We start from the raw sequence: 20257 nt of genomic DNA on the forward strand, positions 1-20257 counted from the left end.
TGTGTCAGACAGCCTGTGGAGACATCAGCTCCTGCTCAAACACTGCTGCCCTTGTGTGCTGCTGCTGAGCCCCTGACAGTCTCTGTGTTTGTGTTATAATGCTTTAACTGTGTTAGAGCTTCTGAAGTCTCTCAGTAAAGCGGATAAATCAAATGAACAGATTAAGCCAAGGCAATAAGATCCTTATTAAAATAAGTTACCGAATGTCGGTCATGAGAGACATAGGCCTACATCCATGTCATCTATTTTAATTTGTGTTCATTTGTTTTAAAATAATCTCCTTCCTCTGAAAAGAAGCATCTAAAAGCTTATTGTATCACTTTTATTTGCACATGACATACTGGTCGAAAGAAACATCTTAATTTGATCACTCTTTTTCATTTATCTTCACTTGGTTCAATGACGTTCAAATCTATAGATCCTCACTCCCGTCTCACTGTACACAACAAACCAAAAAGAGTGATGTGCCATTACCGAGTACACATTATAATAACACCTCGATCATTTCACCGCTAGATGGCGCGATAGAGTTGATTATAAACATCATCGTTAGGCTACAGTGTTTTTTCAAAAAGAGGGCCATGAACATGAAAATACTGATAGAAACAAGTCCAATACTAAACAATCACAGAGAAGAAACAAGCTTAGATGTATTTAGGCTAATTCATAAATATCCAAACACAGGTAATTTCGTTTTTTTGCGGATTCATAAAACATGTTTTTACTGTCCATTGCAAGTTATATTAATCAATGCAGTTGGGTTATTTTGATCAAGTGATAATAAATGGACAAATACTCCTAACACAATAAAAACATGTTCAAAAACATTCAAACAATTGGGTTATCTGTTTTTGCAAATAAACTCTTTATAAAATGTTTGTCACATTTAATATAACTATAATGCAATTATTCAATATTACTCTTTGAATTGTATTGTAAATTAATAATATACAATATTAAACGAAATATATATTTCTGACAAACACAGAGAAAGATATATGGAAAAATGCTTGTAACCAAACAGTTCTTGGACCCCATTGACTATCATCGTAGGAAAAATGACAATGGACGTCAAAATTGCACAAGAACGGTTTGCCGTCCTACATTCTTCAAAATATCTTCTTTTGTGTTCATCAGGACAAAGACATTTATTCAAACTTGAGGGAGAGTAAATGATGACAGAATTTTCAGAAACTAATCTATTTTCCTGAAGGAGGCAGTGAGTAGCCGACCTATTCTTTATAACTTAAAGTTCATCAAAGTTTCGTCTCAGAAGAGTTAGCTCCAATTTTGTCTCAAACAATAAAAGCCACAAAAGTCTGCTTTATTGTTTTAACTAAAGAATAAGTAAAAACAATAATAAACCTTAATATTATCCATCTAACTCTGCCCAGAGTAAATTTGACAACACTTACACTGCGTTCATTTCACCACTAGATGCCGCAATGAGTTTACTCTTAACCACAGTCAACACACAGCACTTCTGTAGCATTGCTTTAATCTTAAATAGGACGATGAACATGAAATGTTTCATAAAAACGTTGATATGTTGAGAGATATAAAAGCTCAAATGCAAGCTAAATTATTACAAAATGCAAACACGCTTCAATGTAAACCACAAAGAACCAACTGCATATCTTTGGCCAGCCATTAAATCACAGTTAAAAGCAAAAAAACAATGTTATTCTTTCAGTCAGTTCACTGATGATGATTATCACGGTTATCTTGACATGAATAACACAATTCAGAAAATTATATATTACGGTTCTCATTGCAGGTAGGTCTTGGGCATGTAAAGTGACATTGAAATCTACCTTTTGGTTACTGCTGTGATGGTAAATATCTTTTTTTGAAGTACCTTCGATGACATGATTACAGTAATCAGACATTACCATGGTATATAAAAATTACCATCATCGCTACCATGGTACTACCACAGTGGTTTTGTATGGGAAGTACGAATGACACAATGAAACATTAATGAATGAACATTAACAAATCTTTGCGTAACAAGCTGAAAAAAAGTTTGATTACCTGAATGACATCATGAGCTTTAGAAATACACAGACAGTGCAAAAATACAGTTTAATAGCAAAAAATAAGATTGTCTCATATAAATACCCTGCTTGTTGTCTTTCGTGTTCATCAAACCATTTCAAGGACTCAATCAATCTCTCTTTTGATAACTTTATGTTTCTCATACATCTGAGGGCAGGGAACTGCCGCATAAAAACCTTCAACCAACTCCACACAACCGTGAAAGACCCTCAACCGGAGATCAGACAGTGCTGATCTCACAAAAAACTAAAATGTATCTGACATTCCACTGCATAGAACTGAAAAGCAAGCATTATTACTTAAATCCATTCAAAAAACAACAAACGATCTAATATAATACAGATAATTTCATATACATACATACATACAGTACAAGTTGTATTCAAAGACAACGTAACAGAAAATGTTAATGTCAACAACACAATTAAAATATTTGAAAAATACAAAATGGCAAACAAACTATAGTGTATACCGTATTGCTTTGGTCTGTGCTCTTACAAAAGTCATGTTAGCTTTGCTAAACCTCATCTCAACATGCTGGACGCAGTTCCAGCTTCAGCCACCGGACCGCGCTACGCGGATGACAGCGAGGTTGATTCCCTTTGTGTTTCATTAGCTCATTCCCCTTCGCCCCTCACCCTCAAAACGTCTCTCCAAATACGAACGTATCCTCGCCGTCGGCAGCCTCCGCATCAGCTTTGTCCCAGTTGCTAGGCGACAAGCACTCCTCTGTGGTGCAGTCTTGAGGGTTTACCCCAATGTCCAGCACCTGGGGGTTAGTGCGAGACTGAGCGAGTCTTTGGAGAAAAACACGGACAGAAATGTGTGAGACGCATGTCAATGCAAAGATACAGAAATTTCAAAAACAAATTCTCGAAAAGAGCTTCAAAATATTGGTTGTGGAGCAGAAACGACATATTTGATATACTGCACATGCTTTACTCTGTTCGGGTGTACTTTATTCAATAAAAACATGAAAATAATGTTGCTTGTGTTATTGATAATATATGGATGGGACTGATCAACAACAGTTCAGGAATGACATTTGAAATGATTCTTGCAATTCATGCACATGTTGCGATTATTCTTTCTTTCTAAAACTCAAGAAAAGGAGGTTTCATTTCTTCAGGTAAATTCAAACCTTTGAGTTTCTGCAAACACTAAAACGATGTTTGTGAAACCCCGTCCAGTCTGAAATGGATCTCGGCGAGAGCAGACGCCATTTTACATTTGACGCATGAAAATTAGGCTGTGAGAGACAGAGATGTGGTAAAGGGATTGTCACCCAAAGATTTTTAATTTGAATATTATTTACTCACTGTCATACGACAGATAAAAAGACTACGAGAGTCAAAATTGCAGGAATCAAATCAGAAAACAAATGAACTTCAACAGATCAAGGTTATTGGCATTACGGCGTGTTGCGAGTTTGTAAATAGAATTTAAATAACCAAAAATACAAAACTGAAATATTTTTGCTGATTTTTATTGAGAAATTCTCAGAAAACGAAAGAATCTAGCACTTCTTGAAATGATACTGTAGTACAGGCATAAAAGTATGTTTAGTAATTTTACAGTGATTTATGAGACTCAATCTTTTGAATTTTGTGAATGAAGTCGATATATTTTGAGAATAAAGTAGTCGTAATATTTAAAACAAGAATAATGTAGCAGTACTCGATTAAAGTCACAATTTTTAGAATGAGCACAGTGCATTATGAGATTGAAGTTGTAATTTGTTGATCATCAAAATTCCAAGAATTATGTAATAATATTTCGAGAATAATGTGCACAATGTGTCGTACTGTCATATTTCAAACTCATAAGACAGGAAGAAGGTGAAAATTGTAAAGCATCTCTTGTCATGAGGATGTGTGTTGTCAAACTCAACTATAAACCCATAAAATACATCAAGGTACACAACATAATCCATAAAACAGCTGTAATTATAAAATAGCCTCAGTGCATCAGTTTAAATATGGCATCTATCCACCTTAAGGTCTATATAACAAACTCTGTGACGATGGAATGAAACAGTCAGCTCCAAATAAGACGGATGTAAATGTGAAGATGAAACCAAGTGACGTTTCTCCTTGCAAAGAACCATGAACAAAACTAAATCCAGGACAGGGTTCTGAACATGCCAAGAACACAGAACACGAGAGAACGGGATTAATGTGATGTGGCGGATGATCACGGTGGATTATGATGACGGATGAAGACTAGAGAACAGTCAGCTATCTCTACAGCTCAAGTTTACCTGTGTTGGACTCAAAACTTTCCAGACTGCGGCTGAAGGGGTAAACAAGACGGCATGAGAAAACAGATCTTACAGAATATAAGCTTCATGTCAACATGATCTCACAATTCATGCTTAGTCTGCAAACATCACAATAGCACTTCCACATTTCGCTTCATTGTAATTTCAAGGATTCTTAAAGGAAATGATTGAGCAAGCAACAGGCAAAGGTTAACGTTCGGGTGAAGAAATCAGGTCGGGCCCTTGGGAACTGATGTTAAAGGACCGTAATCTATTGTCACTGACCTGTGGCCTATGGGTTTCAAGAAGCCGATCTGTGATCGGTCAAAATAGGGTTTCACTTAATAACTACGCATTTACATTTCTGTTAGACAAAGTAAAATAGTTCGGTTCATTACAGGTATAGTTTACCGTTTATCATTTCATAAGAAATTTGGTAAACAAACCACATAGGCCCACATTGACATTTCTCAAAATATCTTTCATATAAGAGTCACACGAGATAGAATAAATCAACATTTTTAACTGAACAACAGTTGGACTTCATATTTCAGAGTATATATAACACGTATTACTGCAACGGAAGTCCAGGACGATGATGTCCACCAAATCCTTTAAGCTACATCTAAAGTCCTTTCTTCGCTTTAGACCAACAGAGATTTGTTAAATCCCAATTCACCCTCGATTAGAAAAGAAATCTTCTGTCTCTCCTCACACTCGCAGACTTGTGAATGGAGATAAATGAAGTATTGCGTTTGATTAAAAGCTAGCGTGTTTAATTATTGGACGTGGCAAACAATCAGCGCTGAGCGGAGACTGAGTAAACCCTCCCGTCGCCGATGGTAAACGGCTCATCATGTGTCTGGTAATCTCTAGAGGAACGACACTCACTGCGTGTCTACATGAATAATGACCATCATTACAAATCATTAAACCCCTCTTGTTTGGAATGTAATTAAAATGACTTTATAATTGGTGTCATTAGCATGCAAATCGGTTCCTTTAAACATGACCGAATCATTATTACAGCTGTATGATGTGTGTGTTTTATTAAGCACGAGAGGGCTCGACATGTTCCTGATCTTTTGAGATTCAAGTGATGTATTGTTTATGTTGTTGCATAGTTATTTAAAGTAGTTCACTGTGCTGTGTCAACATTGTTTTCAGTAGCAAAAAAGGCCATCCAATCACAGTGAAGAAAGGAGGAAGATGGATGCTATTATTTAAACACCAGAAGAAATAACGCACAAAAGTCAGTCAAATGTTGTATCGTTCCTGACTGTGTCAACAGATGGATTTAATAGACTTATTTAATTTAATAGTTCCTTATTATTATGACATACAGTATGTGGACTTAGATGCATCATCAGCAAGCAACATGCAGCGCGCTCTATATCCATCATTCTAATTCAATTTGTCATCTTTTAGTTTGTCAAGAAATAGGAGCGCTGTTTATTTAAAAGTATGCATGCTTTAGGACCCTGGGGAATCCCTGAGTAGAGTAACAAGAGGAAACTCATGAATGAATTAAATATTGTGAAATAAAACAATAGAAACAAAAATAGGATACCAAAAGTAGCCTTTAAATGCAATGTATGTAATTCACAATTTTGATCTGAACGTATTTATTAGTAGATGTCATTCCTCTACCACTAGGGATGCACCGATACCACTTTTTAAGGATCGAGTACGATACCGATACTTTTTTCCCTGGTACTCGCCGATACCGATACCGACGCTAGTTTTTTTTTTATTTGTGGCAATATTCTAAGAACAACACAATGAGACTAATGAACATATCAGCATCTTTATTTTTAACAACTTCAACTCATATTTATAAAAAAATAAAAAATAACCTCCAAACCGAGGACATAAGCATGCAGATTGCCATGCGTGGGTCGTCATCATTGATTTTGAAATATTTCCACACTGCTAAGCGTGAATGAAGCGTTAAGAGAGAGTGATTTGCATGTTAAGTCAATGCAAAGACGCGATAGACCTACTTGCGGTGTGATTCACGCGAATGAGGCGGCGCGAATTGAAAAATCTTCAGCCTTCCATAGCACATAATGCGCAGCTACCTGCTCAACAAAATCCATGTCTGCCATTTCGCAACAAGACTGGAGCCGCCTGCCAGAAGCCCCTCCCATGACGCAAATTTCTGTCAATTGTCACGTGAGGCATCGGTCTTTGGTATCGAGGAATTTTTACGAGTACGAGTACATGAGCTTGGTATCGGGCCCGATACCGATCGGTGCATCCCTATCTACCACCTGTGTGGCATCATCGACCAACCAGCTTGGTTCAAACAATTGATCTCCGACAGGGGACAGAATTACTACGGTTTCAGGAAACAGTCGTAACAACATTGTTAATTTCCCCAACGACGCATCGTACTTTGGTGGTTAACCAGCGAGTTCTGTCGTTGTTCGGGAAACACACCCCAGTACGTCTTTTTTTGATACACATCACTGAAAGCAGATTTTAATCTGCATTATTCTAGGAGCAGACGAATGCCACGGTTGTCGCATATAACAGAGTAAGTTGGGTGCTTTCGAGTAAAAGTGTCATTTCAGTCTAGCAGTCGGATAAAAAGAATTTATAATGAAATAAATATTTATTTGCAGAAATTAGTTTACTAACCTTGAAAAGGCTTCATCTAGACCATCCTCCAGTTCCTGAAAAGATACACGACAAAGGTCGGGTTAAAACAAAGGTCATTATGCAGATAACGGCGTTCTAGAGTTGTAATGGTTCGAGACCAGTCTCTGCAATAACATGGTATCAAAATGAACATTTATAATTTTATCATCATCATTTTACTTCAACAAGCCTGAAATGAATGAAAACAGTGGTTTATTATAATAAACCTTTAACCATTATATACAAGTGCCCATTGGACAATATATAAATAAATACTTCTGGAATATTTCTGGATTCCCTTTTAGTTTATTCACATACTCAAAAGCAAGTCTAAACAATTGAATTATTTATGCTCCAATAACCTATTTTCACTGTTAATATGTGAAAATTGTACAAATTATAAAGTCCTACGGAATAGAATCACAATTTATTTTGGCTCTTAATTTTATATTTATGTATTACAGGCTGGAATACGCTACAAGACTTTTAAAATCAGATCAGAATCAGATTTTTTTTAAACTAGACATCATACACTTGCAGACTTTCAGATAGATACACCCTAACTGATCAAATCTGCAGACTGGCACAGACTTTCTGCAACAAGTCCAGACTGAAATCTGAGCAAAAGTCTTGCAGTGTATTTTAACCTTTATATGACTTGATACAAATGGAGGTGATTCAATAAAATGCGTAAAACTAACCATTTTATTGATGTGTAAAATATTTTCAAATGAAAATGTAAGTACTGCACAACTGAATTTTACATAATGTAGCCAGACAAAAATGATCACATTTAAATAATGTATAGTTAAATAAATTATAGTATTATTATAAGTTTGACAAGTATATTCTGTTGTACAATAGTAATGTATTTGTCATAACTTCATCAAGTTAACCTCAGTTTTCTTTTGACACGTTTAGACTAATGATAAAATGTTTAAATGTGTACATTATGATCACACATGTTCATTGCGTGATAGCGAGATGTGTTTTTATCCATACAGTGTAACTGTTGTCTTGACCGATGTGTGTGTGTGTTCTTACCCATACGGTGTTGTTGTTTTCTGTACTGAAGTTCTGTGCCGGATGTATGTGGTTCTGTCGTGAGTGATCTTTCACACCAGCTTCAAGATCCAGAAGATTCCCAGTGGCCACCTCTACACACACACAAGCAAACTTTGATCAACTTATTTTACAGAATCGACACATTTATTTCTCTACGAGGCTTTAATTGACCAGCATTCACTTTAGGAAAACATATAGACACGGGCAGTTTCAAAACCATTCATTTATAAGCATAGATATTTCACCAAGAGATGACACCGAGCTACCGTAACCATCCACTATCATAGTATGAATCATTTCTTCTCGACATCAAGCCCCGACACGCCTCACAGAGCCAAACAAACACCGTCAAATCTCTCCGTCGTGCAAGTCTGAACCATTACGTGTGCTTTCTTTTCCGTTTCAAATCTAATCCACCTCTGTGTCATTTTTCATGAAAGGACATGAAAGTGGCCACTGAGAGAGTTTACACACACACCTGATATCTACTTACGTCTGCCAGTCGGTTTCTGATATCTGATGGGCATTTACTGACACACAGCTCTTTATTCAGGCACACACACACCCGTGTCTCATATGACATACAGCACGCTGGTCCATAAGGGTTTATTCATTCACTGAATCCGCTTTCCGAGATCAGATTCTGTAACCTGGCAACCTGAGAATCTCAAACACTAGTCAGGGTCGCACGGCACCCTTAGACACTGTGTACCGTGGTTCAGCGATGGTATCGGATGGCAAAACCGTGATACTTTGATAAATACATGAGCATTTAAGTGGTACAAGGAAAATGTCATGGATTAGAGTTGTATTTCTTTCCAAGAATCAGTTCTGTGAATAAATTTAAACAGTCCAATTGTGTAAATATGTGCAACATAAATTCTATCACTTCAAAATATTTTCAGACACATCTTTCTTTAGTGATAAGGACTAATATTTACCAACATGTATTTTTACTGTGTATCGATATGGTAGTGTGCTAGTTAATTTGGTAAAATGCAAGCCAATTAAACACTTTGTAAACAAATTAGTTTAGCATTATGGATCATTTCGGAAGACGTAAACAATGCTGGTCCAAAGCTGGTCAAGAAGAACTTCCTGTTTCAGTTTTTTGACATTACGCAAACGATTGAACAAAATCCACTTATAAGGAAAACATTAATAACCAGAATCAAAATGTTAGACGAATATCTTTACGATTTTTGACAGTAAGAACATAACATTAAATAAATAAAAACCGGATGCGTGTTGACATCTTGCAGAGTGGTCTATAGTTCTTCTGATTCAATAAAACTGCATCTTTACAATTTAGCGCACATGCCGTATTAAAGAGTCAATATTTCGTGGTCCTGCACGGTGTAAAAACACCTTTATTTTCTGATAAAGTAGTTCTTATATCGCACTCCTTGACTGACTCTCGAATGATTCGTTCGGCGATTCATCCGTCTAATCCCCTCCATTCTGTCAGCCTACTCTGATTGGTCAGATGGTCTAGTCTGCTGTGATTGGTCTACCCACGTGCAGTGTTGCAAATGGAGGGCCCTTTTCACAACGACATCATTCAACTTTCGGCTTTTCGCAAAGCAGCGTGTCACAACTTCCGTTTTGCCCTTGCACTAAAATTTAACAACAGCGACTGAAAATACAAGTGGTCAAGACATTGTATATTATAATCATATTATTGTGTTTAGTATCAGGCATGTTACTATTTCGTAGAGTTATTGCTGACAGAACACGTATTTGAGTACTTATCCTAGCACCTTCGCAAAAAGACAAAAAAACACTTCATCGTAGAATTTGTATGCTTTATCTAGCTTTTGATCTTGTCGTAAGTGACTTGTCATCTAGCCGTATTTGTGGCAACTGTGCAAGAGACTTGGTAATGGTAATTCACAATGAAGGCGCTAGTGGAAGTAACGATACACTGCTTAGCGGCAAAACGTCAGACGCGTGACGTCATGTGAAAAGGGCCTATTACACGGCGTGACGGAAAACTGACCCGGAAGTGAAATTAGAACGACAGACGTTCGCGTGATTCAGAGTCGACTTCTTTTTTCCCCGAGCCAATAACTTTGTTGTTCGTTCACTTTCGGCTTTACAACTTGAGCAGACTGCTCACATTCACACACAACAACATAACGCACTGCATGAAATGCAAGGACATTTAATGACGCTTTAAATAAATATGATATATATCGATTCAAAAGTATTTAGACAATTCATTCAGTCTTCACGGAGTTCATTTTGAGTTCAGAGAGTAAACTTAAAAATAGGGAAAACCCAGGGTTAAATTCGGTCAGCTGGAAGCAGTGATTGAAACACAAATTGTGTGGTTGAGTTTCAGCAGAAGAGAAGCTAAAAACGCAGATTAAGGAGAATAATCCCTCAGCACATCCTGAAACACAATCAGGGGGATGTTCACTTCTGCATGTGGTGCTGGAACTGGGTGTGTGTACTGTACTAGAATAAAAATTTAAAACTAAGTGGCATTTAAATCCACGTAAGATGGCACAAAAACATTTTACAAGTAAAACATTTCACAAAAAGTTGTTTGGGGGCTTTAAATATTGAAACAATCATTTATAAGATTCATCACAATAAGATTTAGTATTTGCATGCTTTATCAGAAACACTTTCTGGTTGTCAAACATTAGATGAGTATGTGCATTCATGTAATCTTATTCGCTTGTAAAAATATTAGCCTCAAGCTCATTCCAATTTAATTTCAATTATTTGTCCAATTTACATGATGAATGAGATGAAACGCTGTATTTTCTCTTTGATTTGTTAACATCAAGCCCTTTCATTCATGTGAGCTCTCTGCAGACTGCATTGAAATGGAAGAGACAACATCTTTGTGCTCACCTCCTCCTCTCACGCTGCCCAAACTCGCTGAACTATCAGACTGAGAGCTGCTCGCTGCTTCTTCATCCGATACACACTTCACCTGCTTCTCTTTCTCTGAGCGAGAGACACACAAGAGACATACAGAGAGAGAGAGAGAGAGAGAGAGAGAGAGAGAGTCTAATTTCTGCTAGACCTTTTTCGATGTAAGGCCCCCTTTGTGTAGTGTGCATCGCTTTGCGGCTCCCCAAATAAAGTCTTATAAGCTTAAAATGTTGAACCAAAAACAAATGCAGTTCTACAATGCTGAAACAATTTTTCAGATGTTTGATTGCATAAAACTGACGATAAATGTCTATTTTTCACCTCTAGGTGCATCTTGGGACCCCAGTTTGAGAGCCACTGTGCTAGATGATCGGTTTATGCAGCAAGCAGTCAGGTACAGGGAAATTTAAACCTTTAAAAGCCTCAACACACACGTATGCATGTTCAAACATGCAGAAAATTACACAAAAGATCTGCTGAGCTGTACAATAAGAGCTGCCTTTAGCGAGTGTCTTACACAATAAAATCATTTTCATTCCTTTGGCGGTAAATTAAATACAGTAAATATACAGTTGAGCGTTCTTTGAAGAGATAGTTCACCCAAAAATGTTAATTCTGTCATCATTTATTCACCTTCACGTGGTTTTAAATATGTATGTGACTCTTTCTTCCCCAGAACACAAAAGACGATATTTTAAGAAATGTCTCTTTGGTTTTGCGTTCAGATAATGGAAGTCAATGTTGTTTGGTTATTAACGTTCTTCAAAATATCTTCTTTTGAGTTCTGCAGACGATAGAGAGTCGTACAGGTTTGGAAAGACAAGAGGAAGAGTAAATGATTGACTGATTTGAAAGAACCTGTATGACATTTCAGTTGATCACACGTCACATACATGGCTGGTAGATACAAGTCAATTGAAATACAGCTCATTAAATATATCTCTCAATGTGTATATGCTCTGAAATAAAACTCATAAGGTTGTCACCAATGACGTAGACTTACTGTGTGTTCATATAGAGCGCGAATGAGGCGTCAAGCGCGAGTGATTTACATGTTAAGTCTATGCAAAGAAGCGATAGACGCGATAGACGCGCTTGCGGCGCTAATAGCGCGAATGAGGCGGCGCGAATAGCGCAAATGAGGGGGGCGCGAATGCCGTGGCGCGAATGACGCGAATAGCGCGAATGACGCGAATGACGCGCGTTGAAAAATCCGAACTTTGCCGAAAATTCACGCCGCGTTAACCAATCAGGCGCCTGCTCTAGTAGTGACGTAGACGACGTAGCGAGCAGAGGCAGAAATAAAAAATGGAGGACAAGCTCATCTCAGTGTGTGGACACACGGAGCTATATGATACGTGTTCATAAAAATAGGAATAAAAAGGATCTTGCTTAGAAGAAAGTGAGTGAGGAGGTCGGAGAATTCGGTAAATTGTAAAAACATTTTCGTGAAGCGAATTTCACTCGCGAATAGCGCGAATGACGTGAATTTCACGCGCGAATGGCGCGAATGAAGCGAATGACGCGAATGAAGCGAATTTCACGCGCGAATGAAGCGAGTAAACACAAAATGTTCAAGCGTCCAACTACTCGCGAATAGCGCGTTTTTGACGCCTCATTCGCGCTCTATGTGAACACACAGTTAGAGCGGGGCTATCTGTTTGTCAACCGGTGGCAGACGGGGAATATCTGGGAAAATATTTTCGCAATTCAGTTTGGTGATGCTAATGGCACAAACTAGATCAAATCAAGTTTTGCGAGTCAAATATTTGTGTTCTTCGATCAACCTTTAACAAAAAGAAAAAAGAGAAAAGGATGAGAGTACCTTCTTTAGCAGCCTGCCAAAACTCGAACGCCACACGGAAGGCCTGAGCCACGGTTAATGTCACGGCCTGAGCCTTACAGACAGAGACAGAGAGAGATGGGGGATTTTAAATGTGTCATTACTGTCATGTAGTAGAAAACAACAGTAATCTGTCTCTCTTTCAGAAGAAGTATAGACTCAACGTATACTGCTAAATTAGAAAAAGGAAGGAAACACAGGGTGTGTTTCGCTACACGCCGATTTATGGCCACACACGCACACATTAAACACTCCCAACACTCACCACCTTCTTCTTGGCACAGAGGTATGCGTGGCACTCCAGCGTCTCGCTGCCTTGAGTCTGAGCGATGTAGGCGAACACTTTATCATGCATTTTATCAGCCGTACAGTACGATATCCTGCAGACAGACACCAGATAAGATAGACAAACCAATAAACAAAATAAACACTTAACTGGTGTCATTAGTTAACCATTAATCTCAAATTTACATCAAAACCTTTATCACATTTAAAGCTGCCGTGTCATTTTCAACACGTTCAACATTCAAAACATCGGCTTTTGTGTCCCACTGAAAAGTGAACACACGTGCTAATAAACTGTATCTGGGCACAATGCTTTTGATAAAAGTATCTAAAAGTAAACGCAATCGTGAACTCCCATGTGGATTGCCTTGATTGACAGCTGGCTCAGCCTGTCAGAGGACGGCCCGCCGCTGCGGGGAGGGGCTGATGATGGATGGCATCCGCCAGCCCTGCTTTACATTAAAAAAACATGCAAACGTACACACACTTTTTTCTGTTTCTGGTTAGGACCAGATCCCACAAAACAGCCGTCTGACAACCGGGATTCCCCTATTTATGAAAACTTGTTATAGCAAAATCCATTCACACACGAGCTCATGCATAAAAGTCATTTACATCATCTAAAAAAAGATATTCTCGTGATGCAAATTTGTGGAAGAAATGTGCTTGACACGGAAAAGGGTGACAAATATAAACTGCATTTTCTTTCTGTTTGACCATTACTGGAGTCTGTGTTTATCTGTGAGTGAACGGTTGAATGTTTATTCACGAGACCACCGACATGTACAGAGCTGCACACTGAATGTGTGTGTGTGTGTGCGTGTGCTAACAATAACAGCCATGGCCTCATGTGAGGGTCACAACATGTCTGGCCTCAGACACACTATAGCAGATCGATAGAGGTTTCTCATGAAGACATCGCTCTCTGTCTCTTCAGACAGTATCTTTCTAAATGATGGATGGCAGAATGTAGGGGGCAACCACGACTCATTTCGTTTTATTGCTAGACCAAGGATGGAAATCCACAACTGGTTAAATCTTTTTTAATACAAACATTTTCGATTTTTAAGTTCGGTTGCATCAAGCACTAGACAAGTTCCACCATCGTTTCTTGTTGTCTTGACAATTTATAAACTTGATTTCAACAGTATTATATTTATTGTAGCATATTTGAATGTATTTTGCAGCGAGGGTTGTTTAGCTGAAATGAGGGTTCAGGTAAAAACATGACAGGTGGCTGCAGGTGACTCACCTGTATATGGATATGTTCTCTATCAGCTGATTTGAAACACCATCATTGAGAACAATTCCTCGAGGAGAAACCTTTAGCGTCACCTTCTGAAGCTTCTTACCACTTGCTTTAGCCTGAGAGAGAGAAACAATGCCACAATGTTTTTTACATCACTATTAAAAACTTGCCATTCAAAGTATTGTAATGTCTCCTTGATTATGTCGAGTTGTCTTTAATTTAAATATGATATTTTCATAAGCGAATCTTTAGGATAGATCTTACGACATTGACAAATATGATTTAAATATGACCGTTACACTACAGTAAATCCTCATGATATTCGTGTGAATTTCTTTAGTTTTTACTGCACTCTTATTTGCGATGCAGAAGTAAACATTTTAATTTCAGACTCACGTTGAATGTTAAATTGTTACTTTTAAAACAACCAAACAAAACTAAATTCAGTCGCAAATAAAAAATAAAAGTATATGTTTTTTAATAAACAAAACCTCAGACACACAAAACTCTCCCATTATCACATGAGACCCAGAACAGCGCTGGGAAATCTGGACATCAAATTCAACACTTTTGTAGCATTTAACTTTTTACCAAGTTCCTTGTGGTGTTACAGTTAATTCTACATGTATTCAAAATCAAATCTTCTGTTCACTCAAAACATACAGCACGGACATACAACAGCTCTTCTAAAAAAACACATCTTTAAGATTCACGTACAGGCTATATAATGACGTTTAGATGTATTTTTATTTGATCATATCCAGTGAAAGACTGTGTGTTAGACTATAGCTGGAGCTGCGAGGTTTCTCTGAATAACCGCGATTTCACAGCCGGCGAATGAGAACTGCAAACTGCGTGTCGGTATAAAAGGGGTTGTATTGCATCACATGGGATGGCCTGGACAGATGGTAAAGGAAATGTTAGGCGGAAAGCCCTAATATAATATGGAGATGGACTGGGTGTGTTTTATTCAAATGACATTAACTCATGCACGCGTCCGCTCATTTAGAATACTCCAAATTCACCAACATTAGGACGAGGTTAAGCACAAGTTCATGTGCGTACGCAAGTGTTTTATCGTGAGAAGTTCAAAGGTGGGTATAAATACGAATATTATAGTTAGTCTAGGGTGTGCTGGATGGTTGCTATGCGGTTGCAAGGATGTACTAGGAGGATGCTTACCAATCCATGCTAAAAGATCCTCCAAGTTATGCAAATCAATTTTAGTATTCAGACAATGAATCTTTTAATGAACCTATAAAAAGATCCAGTTCAAAAGATTCAATCAGGACATACATGTCGCTTGTGTGAATGCGTCTTACTGTGGCAACGATTCTCTTCACAGCGGCTGCCGAGAGCTCTTCTCCTTTGGGTTCCTGTACCAGTGTCATGCCCAAATACTTCAGCTGAAAGACCATCCCCTCCAACAGAGTCTCCCGCGTGTCCGTCCAGTTCTCCGGCAGCTCTTTAGAGAAACGCTCTTATTATTCTCAATCCTTATTTTCTCAATCGTATTGCATTACAGTAATGAGAACGTTTCATTTGCCTTGTGATAAAAATCCTTATTGAAGTTATCTTTTGATACTTGGCCTACCTGAAAATATCCTTATGTACACACACCCTTTAGCGACTTAAACAAATACTTATTTTATTTGAAACACCAAAGCAACCTCCGATATTTACATATGAAACACATCACACAATTCATCATTAAAACACGGTCTTCAATCAGGTCTTTTCATTCAGATCCTCTTTTATAGACACCTGTGCAAGGCAGACTGAACACACACACTCAATCCCCGTTCTCTGATCTCACATGTACATACAGAGGTCAGGTTTGGGGTCAAGGGCACGCGTCTGACAGGCAGCTATCCGTTCCTCACAACTACCGCTCGATTACATCTGAACCTCATGTGCTTATTGGATCTGAGCGCACTGAATTATCATAATCTCATTTACACTGATCCATAATGGAAGACAAACAAACACACACACACACTTTGATCCACACAGGAAGGAAGGAAGGAAGGAAGGAAGGAAGGATGGAAGGGAGGGAAGGAAGAAAGGAAAACAAACACACACACATTGACACTTTAAGTAAGGAAGGAAGGAAGGAAGGAAGGAAGGAAGGAAGGGAGGGAATAAAGAAAGGAAAACAAACAGACACACATTGACCCTTTAAGGAAGGAAGGAAGGAAGGAAGGAAGGAAGGAAGGAAGGAAGGAAGGAAGGAAGGAAGGAAGGAAGGACGGAAGGAAGGAAGGAAGGAAGGAAGGAAGGAAGGAAGGAAGGAAGGAAGGAAGGAAGGAAGGAAGGAAGGAAGGAAGGAAGGAAGGAAGGAAGGAAGGAAGGAAGGAAGGAAGGAAGGAAGGAAGGAAGGAAGGAAGGAAGGAAGGAAGGAAGGAAGGAAGGAAGGAAGGAAGGAAGGAAGGAAGGAAGGAAGGAAGGAAAATTGTGGCTTATGATTCTGTAATGATGGTGATGGTGTGTACGCGATATCACACGTGTACATGTATGAAAATGAATACTGAGTATTTCTAATTTCATGAATCATTCATAGATCACTGGTGGACAGGTGGTCTCTGAAACCCCCATCAGAGATCGTTTACATCACGGTTTTTGCCTACAAGAGTCAAATGTCTCAAGTGCCATCAGTCTTTTATTCATAGTTTTTCTTCCCAGCTGTGAAAATCAAATGATGTGAAATATTCTAAAGCGTTAACATCTGACATAAACAAGAACTTTCTAGACCTTCTTCAGTACCCAGTTTTCATCAGACCTCTGGGTGTTTATAGAATAAATGGGTTTGTAATGGCCTTAATGAAAATGCCGCCCCCCGATGTGACTCATTAAATGTGTTTATATAAAAAACACCTCTTAACAGCTCCATCACAGTCACTCTTTTACTGTATCAAAGGGGGTTTATTGCTGTAACCTGCAATTAATTCATTCAAAAACCATTCTGGGTGATTCAGTCTGATCTGGGAAATCTTTACGCTTTATTAACAAAAACAAACGATTCATTCATTCACAAATCAGACAAACATTTGACCTAATACAAGTTATTGTTTGCAATCAAAGTGTAACATTAAAAAAAAAGACACTAGTTTGTTTGGTGCTCAGTTTTTTATGCTTAACTTTGTGTAAACCGTTGCGCTTGTCAATAGAAATTTTTAGCAAGGCTGTACAGTGCGACATATATGGTCGGTCTCTGCTACGAATAAATGTAATAGTGTAGCACACGTGCGATACAGTTTGTCAGGTGAATTAGACAGAGCCGCTTGTTTGTGTGAAGTGCGTCGGCTACATCGAGTCCATTGATCTAGAGACCAATTGTCCGCGAGATGTGAGAAAACATGGAAAGAGTCACGGAAGCAGATTTCTACTAATCTTTTTGATTGATGGATGCACTTTTTGGAGCTTCAAAAAATTGCCCCCATTCAAGCCTGAAGTACCGCTTAAATGATTCAAATAGCATCTCCACCGGCTTGAATAGTCACATTTTATAATCGATTTTAAACTAGCTAACTGTGAATCTTTATATCCCTATTTCTCGCCAGATAAAAACCTGGTGGACACAGGACTTTACCATGGCCCCTACATAGTCACAACAAGACCTCTGATTGGTCATTTAACATGACATTTAAACTGTCTCAATGAACCACTGACCAAGGTTGGCACACGGGAAATAAAAACACTCCACTCTTGTGTTGCCTCAAACTTCTTGCATAATAACGGAGATCATAAAAAGTAACCGATTCGTCTTGCATCACAAACGCCCAAAATCGAGGAGATCGCAAGAAACTATTCCGATTGGCCAACAATCTGACAAGAAAATATTCAAAACCTATTAGTGGAACCATACTGGACAAGCATGACCAAGTCATTAAAAGCAAAGAACAATTACATGACAGATTTATATTTTTTACGGCGAATATTTTGCCGAACTATTCAAAATCCTCCACAGGCAACCCAAGCCATACCGCAATGCAAACCGCCACTAAATCACAACAAATGAAGAGCCGCCTTCCATGGATGAAATTCAAAAAGCCATCAAATGCCTTAAGAGCGGACGTGCCCCTGGTGTAGATGGTCTACCTCCTGACCTCTTTAAAATTGACAACCCTAGCCTGTTACAGGATCTATACCACCTTTATACCAAAATATGGGGGGATGAAAAGATTCCTACAGATTGGCGAACTGCTATCATAATACCCATCTTCAAGAAAGGTGAAAAAAGAAACTGCAAGAACTACCGAGAACTACCTATGGCAAGGATGGCCATGCCTTTGCCACTAAAAAAGGGGTGCGACAAGGTGGTATACTATCACCTTGCCTCTTTAAGACCGCAATTGATCATGTGCTCAAAAAAGCGCTAGATGATAACCCTATTGGAATAGCCATTTACCCATCAGAACAACTGATCACTGATCTGACATTTGCAGATGATATAGCAGTCCTTGCACAATCAATGGATTCCATGCAATTTATGATCGACCATATTACCCAAATGGCAGCTTCTGTGGGCTTGAAGTTAAACTGCCAAAAATCTAAATACATGACTGCCAACACTGACCCTATAAACCCCAATAACAGCCTAACCATCTAAAATAAACCAATGAAACAAGTCACCTCATTTACGAATCTAGGAAGCTACATTGCCCTTTTAGGAAGCTCGGATGAAGAAGTTCAAACAAGAATACAAAAAGCTTCCTCAATCTTTGCAGCACTGAAATATTTATGGAATAGAGGTGACATCCGAATAAAAACAAAAACAAGAATATACTGCGCTTTAGTTCGGGCAACATACCTGTATGCCTCCGAAACATGGCCCCTGAAAGCCGCTAAGACGCATAGCCAAAATCCGTTGGTCCGACTTCAGGTCCATGAACGCTGTGGCCTAAAGGAACCCCTGTCCTCAGTGCTATGGCAAGAACATATTCAAACCTTGGAAATAGACAGAGTACAATGGAGGTGCATTACACAGGATATCGTCCAAACCATGCAAGGGTGTCAAGGACGTTAAAGTAAAAGTCAGCATCACATACACACGGTCCATCAGCACAGTGTTTAAACTGAAAGAGCAGTGCCGTGAAACACGGGCATGTTGTCGTTCCGCTCCACTGAACTTTAAAGTGAAGCGTGAGGCTTCAGAGCACATCAAACACACACCCAGCAGCGACACAGAGATGATAGACCGCAGTTGTTTCTATGAAATATATTCATGTTGTCATACAAAATTTACTTAATGCACTTTCTTTTGTTTAGGGGTGAATTACGACACAGACAAAAAGAGAGCGAGACAGCGTGCGAGAGAGAGAGAGAGAGAGAGAGAGAGAGAGAGAGAGAGAGAGAGAGAGAGGAGAGAGAGAGAGAGAGAGAGAGAGAGAGAGAGAGAGAGAGAGAGAGAGAGAGAGAGAGAGAGAGAGAGAGAGAGAGAGAGAGAGAGAGAGAGAGAGAGAGAGAGAGAGAGAGAGAGAGAGGGCGAGAGAGAGAGAGAGGGCGAGAGAGAGAGAGAGGGCGAGAGAGAGAGAGAGGGCGAGAGACAGAGACAGAGACAGAGACAGAGAGAGAGAAAGAGAGAGAGAGAGAGAGAGAGAGAGAGAGGGCGAGAGAGAGAGAGAGAGAGGGCGAGAGAGAGCGAGAGAGAGAGAGAGAGAGGGCGAGAGACAGAGACAGAGACAGAGACAGAGACAGAGACAGAGAGAGAGAGAGAGAGAGAGAGAGAGAGAGAGAGAGAGAGAGAGAGAGAGAGAGAGAGAGAGAGAGAGAGAGAGAGAGAGGGCGAGAGACAGACAGAGAGCGAGAGACAGAGAGCGACAGACAGAGCAACAGACAGAGACAGAGAGAGAGAGCGAGCGAGCGAGACACAGAAAGAGAGACACAGAGAGCGAGAGAGAGGCGAGAGAGCGAGAGAGAGCGAGACAGGAGCAGTTTCACAAACATGCACTAATTTAAATATTAA

The 20257-nt window shown here is 39.0% G+C and overlaps 1 protein-coding gene across 3 annotated transcripts in view; it reads right to left on the minus strand.

Moving 5' to 3' along the window:
* Positions 1 to 628: 628 nt before the first annotated feature.
* ldlrap1b (low density lipoprotein receptor adaptor protein 1b) overlaps positions 629 to 20257 on the minus strand; it is a 29369-nt gene continuing 9740 nt past the window's right edge. Inside the window, exons 1-9 of one of the 3 annotated variants that reach the window (XM_079472771.1) lie at positions 19103 to 19239; positions 15615 to 15757; positions 14296 to 14408; positions 13024 to 13138; positions 12741 to 12813; positions 10892 to 10987; positions 8006 to 8118; positions 6962 to 6996; positions 1484 to 2855 (exon numbers count right to left, since the gene is read on the minus strand). In XM_079472771.1, the coding sequence (XP_079328897.1) occupies positions 2699 to 2855; positions 6962 to 6996; positions 8006 to 8118; positions 10892 to 10987; positions 12741 to 12813; positions 13024 to 13138; positions 14296 to 14408; positions 15615 to 15757; positions 19103 to 19121 (864 nt within the window). In that variant the 5' untranslated portion in view covers positions 19122 to 19239 and the 3' untranslated portion in view covers positions 1484 to 2698. Of the gene's footprint in view, positions 2856 to 6961; positions 6997 to 8005; positions 8119 to 10891; positions 10988 to 12740; positions 12814 to 13023; positions 13139 to 14295; positions 14409 to 15614; positions 15758 to 19102; positions 19240 to 20257 lie in introns of those variants that run through there. The other 2 variants (XM_079472770.1, XM_079472772.1) reach the window with 2 other exon arrangements.

This window comes from Barbatula barbatula (genome assembly GCF_947034865.1).
Source record: "Barbatula barbatula genome assembly, chromosome: 14".
Classification (NCBI taxonomy): Eukaryota; Metazoa; Chordata; class Actinopteri; order Cypriniformes; family Nemacheilidae; genus Barbatula; species Barbatula barbatula.